The sequence below is a fragment of the Melanaphis sacchari genome, unplaced genomic scaffold (assembly GCF_002803265.2).
Source record: "Melanaphis sacchari strain LSU unplaced genomic scaffold, SCAv2.0 Contig31_pilon_pilon, whole genome shotgun sequence".
Lineage (NCBI taxonomy): Eukaryota > Metazoa > Arthropoda > Insecta > Hemiptera > Aphididae > Melanaphis > Melanaphis sacchari.
The window spans coordinates 2,797,816-2,818,899 of NW_020271193.1; the positions used below are offsets into that span (position 1 = coordinate 2,797,816).

The 21,084-nt window shown below is 25.4% G+C and overlaps 3 protein-coding genes across 8 annotated transcripts; 2 read left to right on the top strand and 1 right to left on the bottom strand.

Annotated features, from left to right (window-relative positions):
* Positions 1-6,709: 6,709 nt before the first annotated feature.
* Positions 6,710-10,011, top strand: LOC112596407 (interleukin enhancer-binding factor 2 homolog). Of its 5 annotated transcripts, none has more exons than XM_025342068.1 (8): positions 6,710-6,788; positions 6,878-7,119; positions 7,213-7,341; positions 7,418-7,616; positions 7,699-7,861; positions 9,142-9,262; positions 9,370-9,622; positions 9,683-9,819. In XM_025342068.1, exons 2-8 carry the CDS (start codon positions 6,937-6,939, stop codon positions 9,817-9,819), a joined length of 1,185 nt encoding a protein of 394 aa, XP_025197853.1. In that variant the 5' UTR covers positions 6,710-6,788; positions 6,878-6,936. The 5 variants fall into 5 exon arrangements, with proteins under 5 accessions (XP_025197853.1, XP_025197856.1, XP_025197854.1 ...); XM_025342071.1 differs by having other exon boundaries at positions 6,881-7,119; XM_025342069.1 differs by having other exon boundaries at positions 6,716-6,810.
* Positions 10,012-10,214: 203 nt separating this feature from the next.
* On the bottom strand, positions 10,215-14,230 carry LOC112596408 (beta-sarcoglycan). 2 transcript variants are annotated; one of them, XM_025342074.1, is made up of 4 exons: positions 14,040-14,230; positions 12,475-12,767; positions 11,883-12,401; positions 10,215-10,446 (listed from the first exon to the last, which is right to left on the bottom strand). In XM_025342074.1, exons 1-3 carry the CDS (start codon positions 14,138-14,140, stop codon positions 11,887-11,889), a joined length of 909 nt encoding a protein of 302 aa, XP_025197859.1. In that variant the 5' UTR covers positions 14,141-14,230; the 3' UTR covers positions 10,215-10,446; positions 11,883-11,886. The 2 variants fall into 2 exon arrangements, with proteins under 2 accessions (XP_025197859.1, XP_025197860.1); XM_025342075.1 differs by having other exon boundaries at positions 14,026-14,095.
* Positions 14,231-14,444: 214 nt separating this feature from the next.
* Positions 14,445-18,944, top strand: LOC112596317 (proteasome subunit alpha type-2). The gene is made up of 6 exons (XM_025341926.1): positions 14,445-14,659; positions 14,804-14,880; positions 15,387-15,497; positions 15,598-15,739; positions 18,009-18,164; positions 18,584-18,944. Exons 1-6 carry the CDS (start codon positions 14,619-14,621, stop codon positions 18,774-18,776), a joined length of 720 nt encoding a protein of 239 aa, XP_025197711.1. The 5' UTR covers positions 14,445-14,618; the 3' UTR covers positions 18,777-18,944.
* The last annotated feature ends 2,140 nt before the right edge of the window (positions 18,945-21,084 follow it).

Genomic DNA, 21,084 nt, shown 5'->3' on the forward strand with positions numbered 1-21,084 from the left:
TTTTTCAACATTTATTATTATTTATGTTGGTGTAGGCGCAGTTAATAGTCATAAAGATTTATCACTGGGTGACATCAATGCCATCAAAAATAAAAAATAATTTTCCACGCTACATGTCGTAATTAAAATCAACATGATGTAAACAAAATCTTACATTTATCTAACAATACTATCAAAACTTGGAACACATAAACAAGTACAAATAATTTATAAATTAAATTTAACCTTTTTAATTATAACATAATGGATGACATTCAATATAAATATTATGTAAGTATAAAAAACTACATAGTATAAAATAGAACAAAAAATTAAAATTGTATTATATTTTCAAATTTCTTAATAGCTTGAAAGTTCAAAGTAAAAAAAAATATTCAGCTAATAGGTATGGACAGTAGCGTGCTCAAGTGAGTGGTAGGAGTGTTGTCAATACAATAGTGTTTTCTTGCATTGAATTATCTAATAAAAACCTACAGTAAACGGTTGTCGGTTACACACGGATTTCCATCGCACAAAATCTCAATAATTATTTTTACTTACAAGTTCAAATTATCAAATGAAATGATAAAAATATAAATAACAAAATTAAACATAAAAATAAATTACCGTTTACCATCAAATAAAATTGTAAAATAATTTAAAATTTCGTCATTAATTTACTAAACGTCATTGTCGAATTGTCACCCAGTTATTAAATATATTATCTATAAAACGACAAACATTTTTCTTAATTTTCAGTATAATATATTAGTTAAAATATTCTCAGTGTTGACGTATAAGCGTATTTTAGGTGATGGTCAAGGTCCATAAATTGTATATAATTATAATATTGTGACAGTCGAAAGGTTTAAACAAAATTAAGTGTTTTGTATGTAGGTAACGTGCATAAACTTATAGATCGTTAATCGGTGGCACAATATCAAAACAATAAAGAAAACGAATAAAGATCGATTCTTACGACATTCTAATCATGTATATATAGACAAAACCTATGCATTGATATTTGGTAAGTATATACTATTTTAACGTCAAACATTTTAATGTGTTTTGTTACACGGTCAGACTTGTACTATCATAATATTATTAGTATCTAGGTACGCGTTTTCTTGCATCATAGGAACACAAAAAATCTAAAAACTGTACCTAATCATAAAAGAAAAAATTAGAACGCACTATATTATCTACTATTTACTCAAATTAAAAATTAATATTATTTGTCATTGTAGTTAGTTACATACTCACATGCATATAATATACGTAATAATATTGCATAAAGTGTAATTAAATTGAAGTTGGGTTGATTTATATTTTTAGATATTTTATAACTTTAAAAATAAAAGCACTCTCAGTAGTTTTTAAATTGTATTTTATTAATAAATTTCAAGGTTTCGGAGGTTTTAGTTGTAATTATTTAATTTTTTTATTATGTCGATATTAATTTTAGGGTAATCTATAAATCATACAACTTTAAACTAAAACGTAAATTAATAATTTGATTTTATAGAACATGATTTTACTATAATATGATTATACGAGTACATGTAACAAAGATATGGGGAACAGATATTAATATGTATTGGAGTGGTGGCGCAATAATTTAAAGAAGACAAAATCTAAATATGTAATGTATAAGAACATTATTTGTGAATTGTGATCATTCATTGGTTTCTACGATATTTTAATATACATATATTTTTTAATTTAATTGAAATATATCTACACAAAAATTATTATATTAATAATATTATTGTGTATCCAAAACTTATATATTTTCAAAACGTGTGTTACATAAAAATTATTTTAAAATATATCAGCCGTAAATTAATTTGATGTAAATAATATTATTTTCTTAAAAACCTCAATCATTCAACACGGAATCCCCACCAAAAACCTTTGTTTGTAGATTATAATATCATTCAAAGATTTCCAACTAAATGACCCACTTGCCGTGTAGCATAATATATCTAATAAAGAAATTTAATCTTTTCGTTTTGTAAACAATCTTATATAGGTATTATAATATTTGACTTTTTTTTTTCTCTGATCTATCATATATACTTACATTAATGATATGTATCTCTCACCCATAGTACTATTTATGTCAGTAGCTGGCCTAATATCAGTATATTCTAACAGACAGGTGTTTACTAATTAATAAGTTATTGTCTGTGTAAGTTACATGTCAAGGTAGTTGCAAACGTTTAATAGAGATGAGAAATTATATTTCCTTTTTTAGGATCGTAATTGGAGCGAAACGAGCTGATGGTATCTTAGAGATTAGCTTTTATCTTATGAATACACAGAATATTTTTATTATGTTTTACGGTCAATTTGAATGATTTGAAATTAAAAAAAAAAAAAATTATTATAAAAGGTTTTATCATGGACTTATCTGATCAGTATAGCTATTATATTACCTATATATTCTGAGTGAATCTTTTATAAATAAAAAAATAAGATTTTTAACATTGAGACAGAAAATTCAATCTACTGAATATTTTGGGAGGTTAAAAGTAAAAATAGTTATAAATAAGAAAAAACTAAAAAAAAAAATATAAACATAGGAAGCGAGAAAATTCACGTTATTTGGTTTTTTTTTGTTATTTAAAAAAGAAAACTCCTATAACCTTGAAATGTCTACCAAATATTATCATTCTTTAGTTATGATATAATTGTTTCATTTTAATTTAGTTTAACCTTGAGCACTATAAAACCTCTCTAAATTTATTGTATAATCATTGTCATCCGCAACTTATTCTTTTTTTAAATTATTCTTATACTCACACATTTTTTTAAGTATTTTGCATTGGAAAATCTTATTCTTTACATTAATTTATAATTATTCTTAACATCATTAAAATAAAAAGTAAAAATTGTATGTATAAAATCATTGTACTCGCTTCGAAGAGACCTCTGTTCATTTTATTTATTCTATATATATATATTTTTTTTTTATTGTATTAATAAAAAATTAAAAAGTTTTATCTCTGATACCAGGAAAAATCTTTAACTATTTTTATAACTAAAAAGTTTTGCCAATACTCATGTTTCTCTTCATTTTTTTAGAATTATTATTCATTAGTCAAGTTCAAATTTCGTTTTGTTTTAAAATAGACTTTTTTTGGGGTGCCTGCGGAACTCTTAATTTTGAGGCGATAGCTGATGATGACACTTCCAAAAATGAAATAAATAAAATGATATATTGATATTGATTAAAATCACTATGGTAACCTAATGCAATTATTTCTATACTACGAACTTTTAACTCTCATAATATACTGTATACATAATAGGTAAATAAATTAGAATTGTTTACATACTTATTGTTGGCGATAACGTTTATGTGTTGAAAGTTCGAGAGACATTTTATCAAGTTTTCTTGGCTTGTTATCTATACCGTTTACGACCGAAAATGCCTGAAATCAACGGTGTTGTTTTTAGATTAGCGATAGGCAATAAATAACAATAATATTTAAAAATAATGCCATCAACATAATTTAATATTTAATTTTACATTGTTAAAACTTGATAACAGCGTAAATTACATTTTAATTTAGTTAGGTATTTAAAAATATACCCATAACGTTTTAGCAACGTCTACGTTGCTTATATGCATGCCATTGTATTATACTACTGTATTGTAGGTATATTATTATTATTATAATTGACCGAATGCTTTAGACACAAATAAATATTTATTTGTATAATCACTACATTCATTACTCCATTCAGAATTTAAAATTATTATAGTATTAGTTATTTGTAAAGTTATTTTATTGGTATATTATAATTATACGCAAATCAATAATGTAAATAATCAATATTTCTTTTTTTCAGTCGATGCTCTACTCATATTCTATAATAATAAAATAAGAATGTTTACTTATTAATAGTAATAAAAAATGCACAATTCATGCACTAAGAATAAACTATAACTCGATCAAGTCATGATATTATATTATAAAATTGATTTAAATTTTTTAGTAAAACGTTCACTTTTAACCCACATTTAGAAACTTTTTCCCGTTTGTCAGCAGATTATGTGTACATTGTTAAATACAACGCTTAAGTACTTGCAGACCTTCAATTGAAGTTACGGACAATCTCAAATTAAATACAAATGAGTAGTGACTAGAGAGTAGAGGTACTTCAGAATTTTTTTAATAATGTACAACGAAATTTGTAAAACGCAATTTTATTTCTGTAACTGACATAGTGACATTGAAATAGAACGAACATTGCAATTAACAAACCGTGAATGATAAACATGTTAGCCATTAGGTATTATAATAATTAATTTATATTTGGGTATAACTGAAATATAACAGCAGTATATGCATTGAGACATGCAAAACATTGCATAATATATCACTAATATGAGTATCTTTTGTATTCAATTATATACACTCTAATGATTTTTTAGAACATAATAATTGATTATTTTTAATGTAAAAAATATAGATATATATTTTAATGTTATGAGATCAGCAAGCTATTGTAAAATTTAAAAATATTACATTATTAACCATAAAAATTAATAATAAATTTGCATGCGCGTTTAACGTTTGAAATATGTATACTGTTTGCGAAATCTAACACATTCAATATTGAATATACTCGTATTTAATAATTATTTTATAGATATTACAGTGTAAATAGACTACATAACTGCAATGTAAGTATACCTATTATATTAATCCGGTAATGTATTCGAGAACAATGTGATTGACTGAAATAGATTGATTGGTCCACGTATAATTATGTCATAAATTATAATTATAAGTGTGTCTGGAATCTGCATAAGATCTACAAGCTACATGTCAATATTTAATGTATTTATAGAAAAACACCATGCAAAAGTAAAGATTTTTTTCAATTTTCATAGTTTCACGTGGGTATCATATTTTTCAGCATGTTTAAAATTGTTAAGTTCCTTACTCTAAGTTTAGCATATTAAATTGAATCAGTAGTGATGGCATGCAGCTACAGAAATGTATTATAATTTATAATAAATTATAAACATAGATAATAATAAGTATAAAATATAGACAATATACAAACAACTGTAAAATATTAAAATAGTTAATATAATATCTGTACATTTTATATTTTATACTATTATATCCTATGAGCTAAATGAGGTGTGTTGTACGTAGGTATTTACTTAACGTAAACCTAAATATTTCTATTATTGAAACAGACGCATACGAGTTGCTTACTAATGTATCCTAAATTTTTTCGTAAACGAAAAGAATCTTATACTAGTTGCCTTCCAATGGGTAATTAATAACTATTATAAGTTGCTAAACGGTTAAAAAATGTTTGATTTATTCAAATTTGAGAAAGATTACAATAACTAATAAGTCAATAGCTGTACGTCAAGATAGCGTCTTAAGGTCGTGTTGTACTATCGTAAGTGATCACTGATCAAATATCGTTAGATGATTTTCAGTACTCACATTATAAATTTATTTAATTTTAATTATTTAGTGATTTTTAAATTTTAACTTATATCACGCATTATCGCATTAATTAATAAATATTCCTGTGAACTTAATTTTTATAACTATTATATAAACAATATATTTTGTATACATAAATTAATTAATTTTTGATTTAAAGGCAAATAAAGTTTGAGATTAAAATATTCAATATTGAAAAATGCAATTCAATGAGAAGCTATAGAATATTTTCCTCTTTATTAATTTTAAAATAAAATAATCAAATTTAGTTGATTCAACCGGACAGTCTGGATATGATTATTATTATCGTAAAGTGTAGTTTTTGAGGACATAACATTAGTACTAAGAGGATGTTGTTTGGATTTATTTTTTCTATCTTTGACTCACGCAAAACATAAACGAAACGCATTCATGCAAATTCGTTTTTTTATAGTTTTTTAAGTAATTTTATATTGAAATCTTTTATAAAAAAAAAAATACAGAAAATAATATTTTTGAAAATTATTGGCATATTGGTTTTGTATTTTATTTTATTTTTGAGTGAAAAACTAAAATAAAATTTACTATAAATTTACTTATTTAATATGGGTATTGGGTACCTATCACATTTTTTTGAGATAATATTTAAAAAAAGTTATACATCATATCATCAAACATATTATTCTTTATAATTTTTGGAAAATTTTTTTACTTGAAGATTACCTGCTGGTTGCTCTGTATAAATACATTTTGTCTATACGTTGTAGATGTGTTAGAGAAAAAAAAACGAATAGTGTTTAGTTCACTGAAAGTCAACAATTTACTCTTAAAACAATATTAAAATATTAAATATATAAAGTTTATCACTTTATTACATATACAACGGCACTTATAAATCAGGAATTCGCGTATTAATTTATTATTACAGGTAGGTAGGTAATATAATTTAGAACAACGAAACTATAGATTCAAAAATATTATTTTTTAATTAAAATTTGTGGAAGTCTGATGTACGTTACAATATGCGATGCTAATTTCAGAGCACATACTTTTATAGAAAAGAATAAAATTTAAAAAAATATAATAAAAAAAAAAAATGTTTAAAATGAGTTGGCGCTAAAAAAAACTTTACACAATGATATTGTTATCATTGAATGAATAAATTATATATATTTTTTACTCCACGAAACAATATTATCTGTCAATGGCTTTGACTTTTTTAGAGGTTATGTTGTTAAACTTGTTGTTATCGTTATATTGTAATTTATCTACTACTCACCGCTCCAGCGTAGTAGCGTCTACCGTCTGCCAAGTGTTGACCCTGCGGTCTTCACTTTTTTGTCTTCTGTGAGTTTACTCTTGTTTAATGGTTAGATATGCATAAACTCTATTCAAATATTATATTTATGTTAACTAAATATTTATTTATTTATTAGTAGAAACTACTTGTCGTCGTCTAAGTTTGTCAGTATTCGACGGTTTGTTTTGAAAACCAATGGTTCGCGGTAGTGGACGTATCAATATGAATAGATTTCCACCATCATTAGCCGGACCAATGGTTCCTCCATTCATGTCCCGCAGAGTTCCAAGACATCCTTTTGATATAGTCCTTTGCGAAGGCGCTTTCCCTCGTGTTAAGCCTGGCGCTCACACTACCGAAGAATCAGCTTTCAATGCTGTAAGTGTATATTCCTTGACTAATCTTGCAATTGTTTTCTATACAAAAACATTGTATACCTACCTATTATTATAATATATCTTTATTCTCTAGGCTTTGCTCAAAAGGGCACAGGTGCTAACACCCAGTTCCGAAGATCATTCATCCCTGTTGGGAGTTGTTACCAAAATACAGTCTATACTGGATAATATTATTATATCCCCAGGCAAAACCGAAGTATCTGTAGGTTTATTTTTATGGCATATACTTTTAATTATTCTCAATTTGTAATATTATGTTTATTATGTTTACATTATAGATTGAAGAGGTTAGAGTAGTTGGATCTTTTAAAAAAGCGACTATCATGAAAGGCCACACTGTGGCTGACATAGTGGTTATTTTTAAAACTTTACCGACTAAAGAGAGTGTAATATCTTTATCACAGCGAATTATAGCTGACTTCAAAGAAAGTTATCCAACTGGAGAAAGTTATCCAAGTGGAATGCAAATTGCTGAGGGTTGGTTTAGAATTTGCTTATTTAATTATTTTTTATTATATTCATCGTGTGTGTTAATTTGTTTTTTTAATATCATTTTTAGATGTTTTGATGGCTCCAGACAGCACTGGTTTTGATGTTATTTCATCACAAGGTACTGTACGTATACTAATTTCTACTATATCTACAAATTTAAAGAAGCTTACATCTGGTCTACACTTGGATGCAAATGCAATGAAACTACACATGGGTGCCATACGCCATAGGTAATTTTTTATTAAAATATTTAGTATGTTAACTATTTAGTTTCATACGTCATACATCTTTGTCATTGTTCTCAGAATTATTGATTAATTTGTGTAACAAAAAAAAAATAAATAAATACAAGTACTTAAAAACATTGACATGGCAGGCATATTTCAAAACCTAAAAAAAGTATTTAAACAATGATCCAACCACTATCCCTTACAGTATAATATATAATTTAAAATTATATGCTAATTTTGAATTTTTGTTATAGGACATAGATCATCAACAATTAATATAAAAAAATACTATGATAATTATATTCATTTACACAAATTTTAATTTTTAAATTCAAAATAAATTTCTAGCTCTAAAAAATTTCTTTAGTCAAATTTTGTTTGTCATATTGCTTATACATAAATTAAATAATATTACATGTAGGTAAATAGGTAATAGATTATAATATAGGTTGTGATATGATAATTAATATTTATTTTAGAAAACTTAAATTATAAATGTGTTTTAGATAACCAAGTAATATAATATGAAAAGTATAGTTACATATTTTTAAATATTGATGCTATTATCCTATTTTTGTGATTTTAGCATTATTTTACACTTATATTATAATTTTATAGAAGAAATATTTAAATTATCTAGAAATTTTATTACTACTATGCTAGTGTTTATTAGTTTATATTTAAATTATTATGTTCGGCACTAAATATTATATTGGTTGATGTATATTTGTCAACTGATAAATAGACTGTTTAATAGTATTGTTAATTAATTGGCTTTACTATTGTAGTGCATGCGTTAATAAATAATATTTTTTAAGTTTATAGGTATCCTCTGATGTTTTCATTTTTTCTTAGAAACAACCAGTTACTTGAACACAATTTCTCATTGATTTGTAAACCTAGTTTTCCCACATTTTTTTAATGATGCCTAAAAAATATTTTACAGATTTATGAATGAAAATTTTGGTTATTTTTTTTTTATTTTTTTTTTTTTTTGAACTTAGCCAGTCTAATGTTCCAACAAAGAAAAATTTGGCATTTTTAATGAACCAATAGAAAAAATTTATATTTTTACTTATTTAACATTTTTAGTGCATATTTAAATACTTATATGATTTATTAAATGCATATTATTGTGATTATAACAATCTGTTTTAGAGTTTCAAGTTACGAGTGCTAATCAACAACTATTACTATTTTTAATTTTATTATTTAAATATTAATATTTTTAGTGATAATTTCAGTATTCACTTAATGTCTTTGTTTTTTTTTATTTGCAGTCGGTGGTTTGATGACAATGCTTCTCATTCATCAAATAAGATGCTTGTTAGGCTTCTTAAAGATTTGCGCAACCGTTTCAGTGGACTTAAGTGTTTAAATCCATGGATGATAGACTTATTGGTTAGTTTGAATTGTTTGAAACTTAAGAAATAAATTATTAGTTGAATGACAATGACTTTTTCACATCAAGTTTAAGAAACTTACGCAGTTTTTTTCATTTTCCTTAGGCTCATCGTTCATTGTTAAACAACAAACAAACATTACCTATTCAGATAGCATACAGGAGAGTCATACAATTACTAGCTGGCGGGCTATTTCTTCCTGGTTCAGCTGGAATAATAGATCCTTGCGAAAGTGGTAACATAAGAATTCAAACCTTACTATCATTAGAACAACAAGATTTATTGTGCATGACTGCACAACATTTGGTTCGCGTGATGGCTCATGGTGGTTTTATTGCTGTACTAAATGGAAACGATAGTATGTACAACTTCTTTTGACGTATGAATGTACATTTGATGTTGAATTTTTGTTTTTCAGACATTCTAAAATTGAAGTCTATCAACACTGTTATTTTTGAAGACTTGCAAAAAGCGTACGAAAAACAAGAAGAGATGGTAGAAGATGTGGATGCGGCAGGAACAGAAAATGAAGAAGTAGCAATGGAAAGTACTTGAGTCAATAGTTATAAATTAGTTTTTAAAAATTTGTGATTTTTCGTGTATATATTTTGTGTTTTTGTGTGTATTGAGTGTGCATAACTGGTTCATTTTCTATTATAAATTCATATTACGATATATTATATTTACACATTCAAGTACTTCATTGTTTGTACAACCCTCTCATTAAATAAATTCCTTCTGATATAAGACAGGTTGAAAACACAATTTTTTTTATTGATTGTATTATAAAAACAAGAGTTATATCATAACATATTTTAAATGTGGTTAAATACACAACTTAAGTACAAATGTGACTAGATTAGTATTTTAAGACTAGTAGTATTATTTTAATATTAATATAATATAATATAATAATAATAATAATAAAAAACAACAACAATAATATTAATTTGTTTACTACCACCTATAAACTAATTAAATTGGAGTTATTTCATTAATTCAGCAAACAATGAAATATTTAATTGTACTAACATGAAATACACCTCAAACGATAGTTAATAGGTTGAAATCCATTCAGTTCTCGGCTAATACTTTTTCTTTTTGTGATACATTTTGAGTTTACTTGATGGTTTGATTGATTCCATCGTCCACAGTGTATAATATAAATTATACCAGAATAAACTAAAACAAAAAATTAAATTATTTTATTAATTAACTGTTGTATAAACTATAAATACATTAGCATTACTGATAATTTAAAGTTTTATTGGCTTAAACTTAAATGGTATATGAAAATAATATTCCTAGAGGTGATTACTTAATATCAAGATTAAAAAGTTATAGTAAACTATAATAAAATTAGCACTGTCACTGGAGTTTTTTTTTTCAAAAAAAATTATCAAGTAGTAGAAAAATGTTATTTTTTTAAGTACATTTAATTATTAGAATAAAACAATATCAAAAATAAATAATTATTAGTAATTTTATGTATATAAAATACATACACATTTGTCTACAAATGGTAAGTATATGTTTACTTTATTTAATGTTTTATAATACTGACAAAATGTTTTTACACAATATTTAAGAAAAAATCAGTTAAAATAGTAAAAATGTTTATTTCAGTAAAATCAGTTTAAGATATTGATGACTTATTAGCTAGAGCATATAATACACTAAGCCACAAATATAAAATTATTAAGGGACATTAATAGTAAAGTTAATTACTTTGAGCTTTTTTGTATTACATTACGTATTATTTGACACAATATTAAAGTATAAATAGTTATATATTCAAAAACAAAAGCATTAAAAATTGACAATAGCATTATTGCAATAGAGCCTAGGATTAAGTAACTGGTGTCAAGTATTGATTCACTTGCATGACGCATACAAACAATTTGAGGTTCCAAACAAGTGTAAAACTATCCCATACAAGAACAATGAACCATATCAATGATGTATTTTATTTCACACTAATTTAGGCATATAAATTTCTATACATTACTAAAAAAAATCTCATGAAAGATCAATAACAATTTGTTAGTGAGATATTTAAATTAAAAAAAAATGGAATTGAAGACAAGCGTTAAAAAAAGTACAAATTATTAAGTTAACCAACTCAAAACAGTTATGGAATGGTAAGTATATGCAATTAAAATAACTCAAATTTATGGCAATAATTTATATTAGAAATGTGTATTATTAGTATTTGAGACATATACATTAAAGTTTAAAGTATGCAATTAAAATTATTAAAATTATAGGAGGAGGGGGGCAAATTGTGGTGTATATAAATGTATATGAAAATATTGTTAAAAATACTAACAACTTTGTGAAAAAACTAAATATACAATCAAACTTTGTACTGAATATCACCATTTCATAGAATAATTATATATTTTAAATAGAATATTGAACAATAACAATAAAAAAAATTCAAGAAGTCTTAAACCACAACAAGTTTGAAAAATAATAATGGTATTTTTTTTTCTTAGACTAATTTATAGTTAATAGAACCATTGATTATAGTATTTATATACAATGGTAGAACTAATGATTTAACTATTTATCTGAGTTTTTATAAATTTAAATAAACTATACATAACAGTAATTACCATTTTATTTGCACGGATGATTACTTTCTCCTATATCAATCATACTACAAGCCATGTGAGAATTGTAACTTGTTGACACTGGAACTCTGAATACCATTCCGCTCGGCATACATATGCATAATTTATATTGATGAGCAGCAAATTTGTTTGACAGTACTACAGGTAAATTCTGTACATCTAAGTAAATTCCTGCAGAACTTAGTACTACTGTGCCATTTACTGATCTGAGAAATATATCTCCTTCGGCTGACCATTTTATTTTAGAACCATCAATGACAGTTCCTTCATTACCTTTCAGCCGAGTATAATTTGAAGATTTCAATATCAGAGTTTCGTTTATTGGACTTACTATCCGATTGGTGTATACTGTGGCTACATCCAAATGACGGACTCCTTCTGGAAGTCCAAAATTTGGAAATGATGTAGTAAAAATAGGGTTTTCTGGATCTCCCACTGTGAATGAATCAATGTTTTTTACTTGTGTTTTAGAAAATCCAAGTTCAATTGCTGATTCCAAACCTAAAGAAAATATAATAAATTTCAGTGCATAATAACTACAGCTTATATTCTTTACTGGATTTATACAACTTACTTTTGTCTTCTGGGTTAACAACATGTAAAAGTATATTATCATTATCACTCATTATTTCTAATGGTATGTCTTTAAACCCTTCCATGATACCATCAACTTTATATATATCGTCTAAATCGATATTGCCCATAAGTTTAGTCAGCTCACTGTCAGTTAAAAATTCTATACTTTCCATTCTAGTAGTGAACCGTAATACAACCATCAACATAATTGTGGCACCTAAGCCAATAACTGCAACTACCATTAATGTCCATGTATAAATCCAAAAGTACCAATTTGTAGCAACTAATAACCTAGAAAAAAAATTAAATTTAACTTTACAATATTATAATTTATTTAAAGATTTTAGTAATAAAAGTATTGGTTATACACTTATAAGATAATATATTTTTGATTAATTTTTTAGCAGTAAGAAAATTTTTATTTGCTAACTAATACAAATTATTAAGATATTTAAAATTAATAAATGTGATTTAAAAAATAAAATGGTTATTTTTAAAGATACAATCTGTAATATTAAAAAACAATTAATTTTGATCTCATGTAGGAAAATGTATCCAAAACTTGTATAAGATGATTCAAGTGGCTAATATATTGTACAATTCTTCTGATACATCTGAGCATGCATTTTTTGTTATGAGGTGAATAAGTTCTATTTGAGATCTAAGATGGTATAGGATTGTTTCAGTAATTTATCCATACTAAGTATTAAAAAATATACATATATTTATTCTGAGCAAATTTTACAATTTACAGCCATAAAAAAAAAGAAAAATGAATTTTGAATAACTTGTAAACAACTATCCTATAATATAATTAAAAGTAAATGTAGATATATTTGGAATGTTTAAATTTGAAGATTGATGGGTATTAGGGTAAAGCCCCTATGGATTACCTTTGGTATAATATTAAAGTTAGCTTCCCTAAGATTTAGTGCTAGTTGCGCTATTATATCTAACTAGTTTCTACTAGTGAACTAAAATAATATATTTTATAATAGGAAAAAAATATATTGATATGCAACATAACCACAAAAATATCTATAAAGAACAGTTTATAAATTATTACTTATAATTAAAATTTTACACAAGTATATTAAAGTAAAACTATAGAAAATGATATAAAATTTAAAACCTAAGCCTAATCATTTAAATTTTAAAAAGTCACTTAGACAATTAATAAAACTAGTATATATACTTTATGTACTCCCATATTTAATTAAATATGTTAAATGAATACAAGTAGATACTTTTTCTAACAATTATTTTAAATGCTTTGTATAATACCAATATAATCAACTTCTAAATACTTATCTAAATAACTTACAATTATATAGGTACTCAATGTTTATTATATATTTTTATTTTATTTTAAGTATACATCAAACATACTAATGTATTAATACATTAAGTGGAATATAATTAATAGAAAGCGTATTCATAAACTTGTTGATATCTAATAAACTATTTTAAGTAGTTGGTTTTCATGAATAATATTAATAGATTTTAATACGAGTTTACTTTTCAAAATAAAGTAGCGTATAATATGTACATTTTACAACTCACCAGTCGTTTTCTTCTGATTGGTTTTGTTTCTTTGATGGTTTTATCAGACGGTTAGGCAACAATAAATTTTGTGACGCCACGTTTTTTAAATTTTTCATCATTTTTACAAACGAAATGCCAAAAACTAAATTGAAATAGGGTGGTAAGTCGTAGATACCTATCTGTTTTTGATAAATTGTAAATTATCTTTTATAAATAATAACATTGTATTATTGTAATTCTTATCACATTATCACTAGAATGGTTCTTGCTTCTTATTGATTATTCTTGTCACGGACTGTGGAACAAGGTTTATTGTGATAATAATGTATAATTATACCTAGTGACAATGTTGTGACGTCACTGCTATATATTTTTTTTAACCTCAAACAATTATTATGGCACAAATGTACAATATTGTAAACTTTAAATTTTCCGCTTAGTAATTGTAATCTTGATTCTAGACTATAGCAGATCCTAGATACTAACAACACAGAATTGTTCTGTGCTAATAATTTTTATTTGATTATTTGAGGAATACTGAAGATTTATATCATTATTCTTTTTTCCTAGTTAATAGAATAACATTTTTTGTCAAATATGGCTACTGAAAGATACAGCTTTTCGTTAACTACATTCAGGTAAAATTAAGCTTTTCTATCATTGTTCGACAGTTTTATGATATTTTATAATTTTATTCTGTCAAAATTGTATCGAGCATTTAATATCAATGTGAATATTAATGTCCTTCAGATTTATTGTAATTGTTTATGTTACTTTTACAGTCCATCTGGTAAACTTGTTCAGATTGAATATGCATTGGCGGCTGTGTCGGCTGGTGCAGCATCAGTTGGTATTAAAGGTTTGTATAAAAAGATTTTTATTTTATATTTTGGTAATTTAATTAACTGAATACTAATTAAAATCATGTATTTATCTGATTAATATTTAAAACATACTAAAAGTGTCTATAATTTCTTTAAAATAAAGTTATTGTTTAGATTTATCAATTTCTTGTTACCAATAGGCAATAATAGTACAGTTGAAGTTTATTAACTCATAGTTGACGATAATTTAGACTTATTGAAAATGTATCAGTGTAGAGTTAGAAAGTTTGAAGTTGATTTAATATGTTTCGAGTTATTGTAGCTCAACTGTTATTATATTATTTTAATTAAATAAATGTTAGTCTATTTGGTGATTGTTTTTTGTTTTAAAATAATGCAATTTATGAATTTAGAGTTCAGAAATTTATATATATATATGTGTGTTGGAATAAAATAAGGGGTGTTATTGAAACATGTAATTGTGGCAGCATTTAGTTTTTACTATTTTTGTTCTATTTTGATATTAAATTTTTTCTTGTAGCTTCTAATGGAGTTGTAGTTGCCACAGAAAACAAGCGTAAATCTCTTTTATATGAAACAACAGTAGAAAAAGTGCAAAAAATTACACCTAGCATTGGAATGGTCTACAGTGGTAAATATGAATTTGATGTAGTACAAATATTTTATTTTTATATATAATAAAATATAAATATTACTCAAGGTTTTTAATCTATTGGTTATGGTATTTTAAGGTATGGGACCAGACTATAGACTTCTTGTCAGAAAAGCAAGAAAAGAAGCAGCACAATACCAATTGAAATTTGAAGAAGAAATACCTACAGCTTTACTGGTACAAGAAGTGGCTAGTGTTATGCAAGAATATACACAATCTGGGTAATTATTTGAAGTAATTTATGTTATTAGAAAGTGCTAAGCAAATATCCCCTCAAATAGTGGTCTGGTCTACAATATTCTACAGAAAAAAAAATTGTTTTTAGACATCAATATAAAAAAACCTATTCTCAGGCATAGTCAATTTTGTTTTTACCAAGTCCATTATGATAAATTTTAATAAAATATTATGCATTAAATATGTTTATTTTTAAAAATATATTTTTATTCTTAATGTTATATGCCATTATAGAGGTATATACTCTTATATAAAGTTACTTCAGGATGTTGGCTTAAGAGTACTGTGGTGTTAATGGTTATGACTAATGCACAAAGATATTTTTGAGGCCTTGGTTTAATTAAATTATTTTTTAAATGTTATCTTTAATATAAAAATAAATGTTTTAAATGTTTGTATAAATTAACATGTTACAAAAAAAAAAAAAAAGAAAAGAAAGGATTTTAAGTTGTATCTTTATGCCTAGTATAAAAATTGCATAATGTTATTAGTATTCTTGTCGTATGCGGTCTACCTCATGTTTCTACATGTCATATGTGGTCTACCACACGTTTTTATACGTCATATCAGTGGTGTAGTAAAAAAATTTGAGCTTCCCGCAAAAATAAAAAATTGGCCCCAAAAATATTGTTATACCAAATATAACCCTATAACCAAAGGCCCCAAATTACTATGTTCTCCCCTGCAGCACGGGGTCTCCGGGCCCTCAGTTACGCCACTGCGTCATATGCGGTCTATAACATACTTTTTATATTTTGTAATGTTTGGCTAACATAATGTTAAAAAGTGCAGTAAATAAACTGAAAAATAATGGATCATGTAAGTATTACAGCACAAACTGAATTGATATCTTATGCGTTTACAACTACAGTCACGATTTTGGCAGGACCCAAGTTTTATTATAGCAGGTATTTTATTATTGATATAGAAATCACATCGTTAAGATAAAACTTAATCGTCATTGCCGTCAAATCGTTGAAAGTTATCATTAGTAGATAAAAAGTGTGTAGACGTGTGATAGACTGCATATGACATATAAGAACATGTGTGGTAGATGACAAGTGTGCGGTAGATCGCATACGACAAGAATACCATGTTATTGTTCTTGTAAAATGTTTATGTTGATATGGGTTCAATTTAAAATTTTATAACATAGAGTGAGTTTTTTAATTAGAAATTTTTTTTTTTCATTAATTAAAGTTTTCCTGACATTGTCATCTAAACTTATTGCTAATATAGTTACAATTTTTTTTGACATTTAGAAAAAGAATAGCTACAACTAACTTATCATAAATCAGTTATGATGATAATATAAGTGTTCGACAATGAACTGTATTTTAATTATAAAAGTAGTTAACAAAGAAAAATAGATACTACTGCATTTTATATATTTACAATTGAAAAAAAAAAAGATTAGATTATAATAAAATGTCATGTGGGTGTCCTTGCTTGAGTCAGTTTACAGAAAGTGGATCATTTATACTGTAAAATTTTGCACTGTGAGCAGAGTTGATGTGATTGAAGAAGTTGATTGTTAATTTTTTTATGTATTCAGTTATTGTGAGTAGCTGGAAATCTTGGTGAAGTGAAGCATTACGAAAAAAACCTTGTAGTGTTACATATTATTCTTAGAACTTTGGATTGGAATACTTATATTTTGTGTACGTGGATTTTAGCACAGTTTTCCCATAAGAAAACTGCTTATAAAAGTAATGGTCATAGAATTTGTTTATAAAGCATGAGAGAACATCTCCAGTTTAATAAGGTATGGCGGTTGATCAAAGAGTATAGTATTTTTAGTCTCTGGTAACCTTGTTTTAGTTAGGAGATGATATGTGAATTCCACGTTAGTTTTCAATCCAGAACTACTCCGAAGTATTTGATATTAAATGTCCAAGAAATATTATTATTGTAGAGTTTTAAGTTACCGTGAGTTTTGGAGTGGCAGTTGATGAAGAGGACTTTTTAATAGATAATTAAAATTGTTTTTTATTATTGAGTTAAAGAAATAATTTATTTTGCAAGAGTCCTATTATTATAAATATGTTAAGTAAACATTATAAATAAAATGCCTATAAAATAAAACCCATGATATTAGACCGAGTTATATTTTGATTACTATTAGTCCATCATCAAAAATAATATTTAAAGAATGTTTTGGATTATGAAAAAAAAAACACTATTTATAATTGGAAATTAAAAATTACAAAAGCAAGATATTAATAATTTAAAATTTGATTAATTGATTTTCAGTGGTGTAAGACCTTTTGGTGTATCATTGTTGGTGTGTGGTTGGGATGAAACTGGTCCTAAACTTTATCAATGTGATCCATCTGGCGCTTTTTTTGCATGGAAGGCCACAGCACTGGGAAAAAATTACGTTAATAGCAAACAGTTCTTAGAAAAAAGGTAAATTTTAAATACATTTCTTAATATATTTTTATTTTTAATATACTTTTAATCATTGTTTAAATGTATATTCATTAGATTAAATACCATTTTAGTAGCATTATATACCATTAGACTATGAAATCTAGAATTGTTATCATTTCATTAAAATAATTTTAATAGATCTAACTGTTTATGGTATATTTATAGCAGCTGTTCACTAACTATGCATTGTGGTACCTTTAGGTTTGAACTTCATTCCTAAAGCACCGCGGCTCTTATTTACAATTTATCATAATTATTTTTATTAGTTTAATTTTAATTTTAAAAATTCAAAATATTAAGAACTGCTGTATATTTATAAAAAAAATGTAATTAATCAAATCATATTAATAAATTATTATTATTTATCATTTACCTTTATTTTTAAACTGTTTTAGGTATAAAGAAGATTTAGAATTGGAAGATGCTATTCATACAGCTATTTTAGCATTAAAAGAAGGGTTTGAAGGACAAATGACTGCAGACAATATTGAGGTTGGCGTTTGTCGTAAAAATAGACAGAATGAAATTATTTTTGAAAAGCTTGATCAACAACAAGTGGCTGATTATTTAGCTAATATACCGAACTAAGTTCATGATATTTGTAAATGAGTACTTACTAAATATTAAATGTGTTTGGAGTTGATAACTCCTCTTAAATTATATGAGAGAGTATTGTTATCTCATTAAATTGTATAAATACGTTTATTAATGAAACATTACTCATTTTTCAAAGTAAAGGCATGCGGTATTTTTTAAGTACTATACTACTGTTTTGTATTTATTTCCTTTCATGTATTGGTTTTTACATTTTTTAATTAAATAATATTATGCTGCAAAATAATAAAAATTCATTTTTCTTAATTGGTGATTTGAAACGTTATATTAAATATGCAATTACATTTTTCAGTGCTGTATTTTCTAAATTATACAAGGTCTGTTCAAAAAGTACCAGGATTTTATTTGTAATAATTACAAAAATGAAGTTAAATATTATTTAAAGATATCGCCTTCAAAATACTCTCCTCCAGACGTTATGCAGTGGTTCCAGCGATCTTGCCATTTTGCAAGAGAGAATCCGCAAAAAGCGCCCAGAAAAATGACGAAGTGGAACCTGGTTTCTTCATCACGACAATGCGCCAGCACATTCAGCATTGTCAATTCGTGAATTTTTGGCTGAAAAAAAATACCTGTGGTCCCGCACACTCCCTATTCTCCTGATCTAGCCCCATGCGATTTTTTTCTTTTCACAAGAATAAAATCTACGCTTAAAGGACAACGATTTCAAGTCGTAGAGGAAATTAAAGCGAATACGGCAACAGAACTCAAAGCTATAACTTAAGAACAGTTCCAAAGGACTTTCGAAAAATGGTAAGATCGCTGGAACCACTGCATATCGTCTGGAGGAGAGTATTTTAAAGGCGATATCTTTAAATAATATGTAACTTCATTTTTGTAATTATTAAAAATAAAATCCTGGTACTTTTTGAACAGACCTCGTAGTATAATAAATATAATTATTAAATTGGTTGGTTCAAATTAAAAATGTTCATCAAATGTAATTTGTTTATATTTTCTATATTGCAAGGTAAAAACAATAAATGTGCGTTTGTGTCAAAGTCATAACAGTAAGAATTTGTCGACATAACAAAATTGTTCTTTTAGATTATTAATAAAAAATTGAGTTAAAGAAAAAATTAGCTTATGGTAAGAGTTATTTGTCAAATAATTTAAATGCTCAACCATTATACGCTAACCGGTATATTACAATATTAAGTACTGTACATTTTATACTTGGGTTAAATTGATGATTCTATCACAAAACTTAAAAATAAATAATATTAAATATAAAAAAGGATTTATTACTTTAAAATTATTATTATTGGTACTATAATATAATAAAAGTAATATGTCCCTAATATTATCTTTTTGTAAAACAAAAATTAAAGTATCAAATATTTCTTTATAAAACAAGTTATCTCTTTGTTTAGACGCCACCATGATATTTATCAAAGGCGGCGCATAGTATATACAAATTTCTAAATACCAATTGAGGAATTTGGAATAAAACTTGAGAAGTAACAATTATGATTCAAAAAGTAATTAGTTTACAATTATGTAAATATAATAAAGTTGTTGTAGACATGAAAATATTAAGTGGTATTTTAACGATAAATAATTATTTTGTTATAAATCAAAAACATTGTAGGACTAAAACTTTTACAGTACACATTGACATTTTTTAAATTTATTTGAAGATTAGGGTTGTATAATTTAATTAATTAATTCAGAGTGAGACAGCAAAATAAGCAAATTAGACTAAAAATATTTCAGAAACATAACAGGTAGTTCCTACCTAAAAATAAAAGACATTATTTTATACATTTTAAAAAAGTAAACACATTTATATCAAAAATTGCATTTATTGTTCAATTGATTATAAAATATATATTTCTTTTGAATTATCAAACAAAAAAATAAGTACCTATTTAAAATTTACTTGTAGTTCATCTGGGTTCTTTTTTCTCTATTCAGTTGATCATTTAACTGATGAAAGTAAAGACGGTTAAATGTTAACATACTCATAAAATTTGGATCTAGTTTTTTGTAGTTGTACTTGTACATTAAAATACTTTCCACGGTATCATACTGCATACGATTTCGTTTGTCAGTGGTCAGTTCATTGTATTTTCAATTTTCATTAAATAAAATACACGTTTTTCATTAGCATTGTGTGCTGGTATTGCGAAAACATATTGAGCTATCTATAAAAGTTCTGAATGTTATTCTAACTAAAAAAAAATTGTAAATTTTTACTAAATAATTTTATTTTTTTAATCTAATTTAATTTTTTTTTGTAAGTACATAAGTTTTTTGACCAAACAATAAAAAACACTAC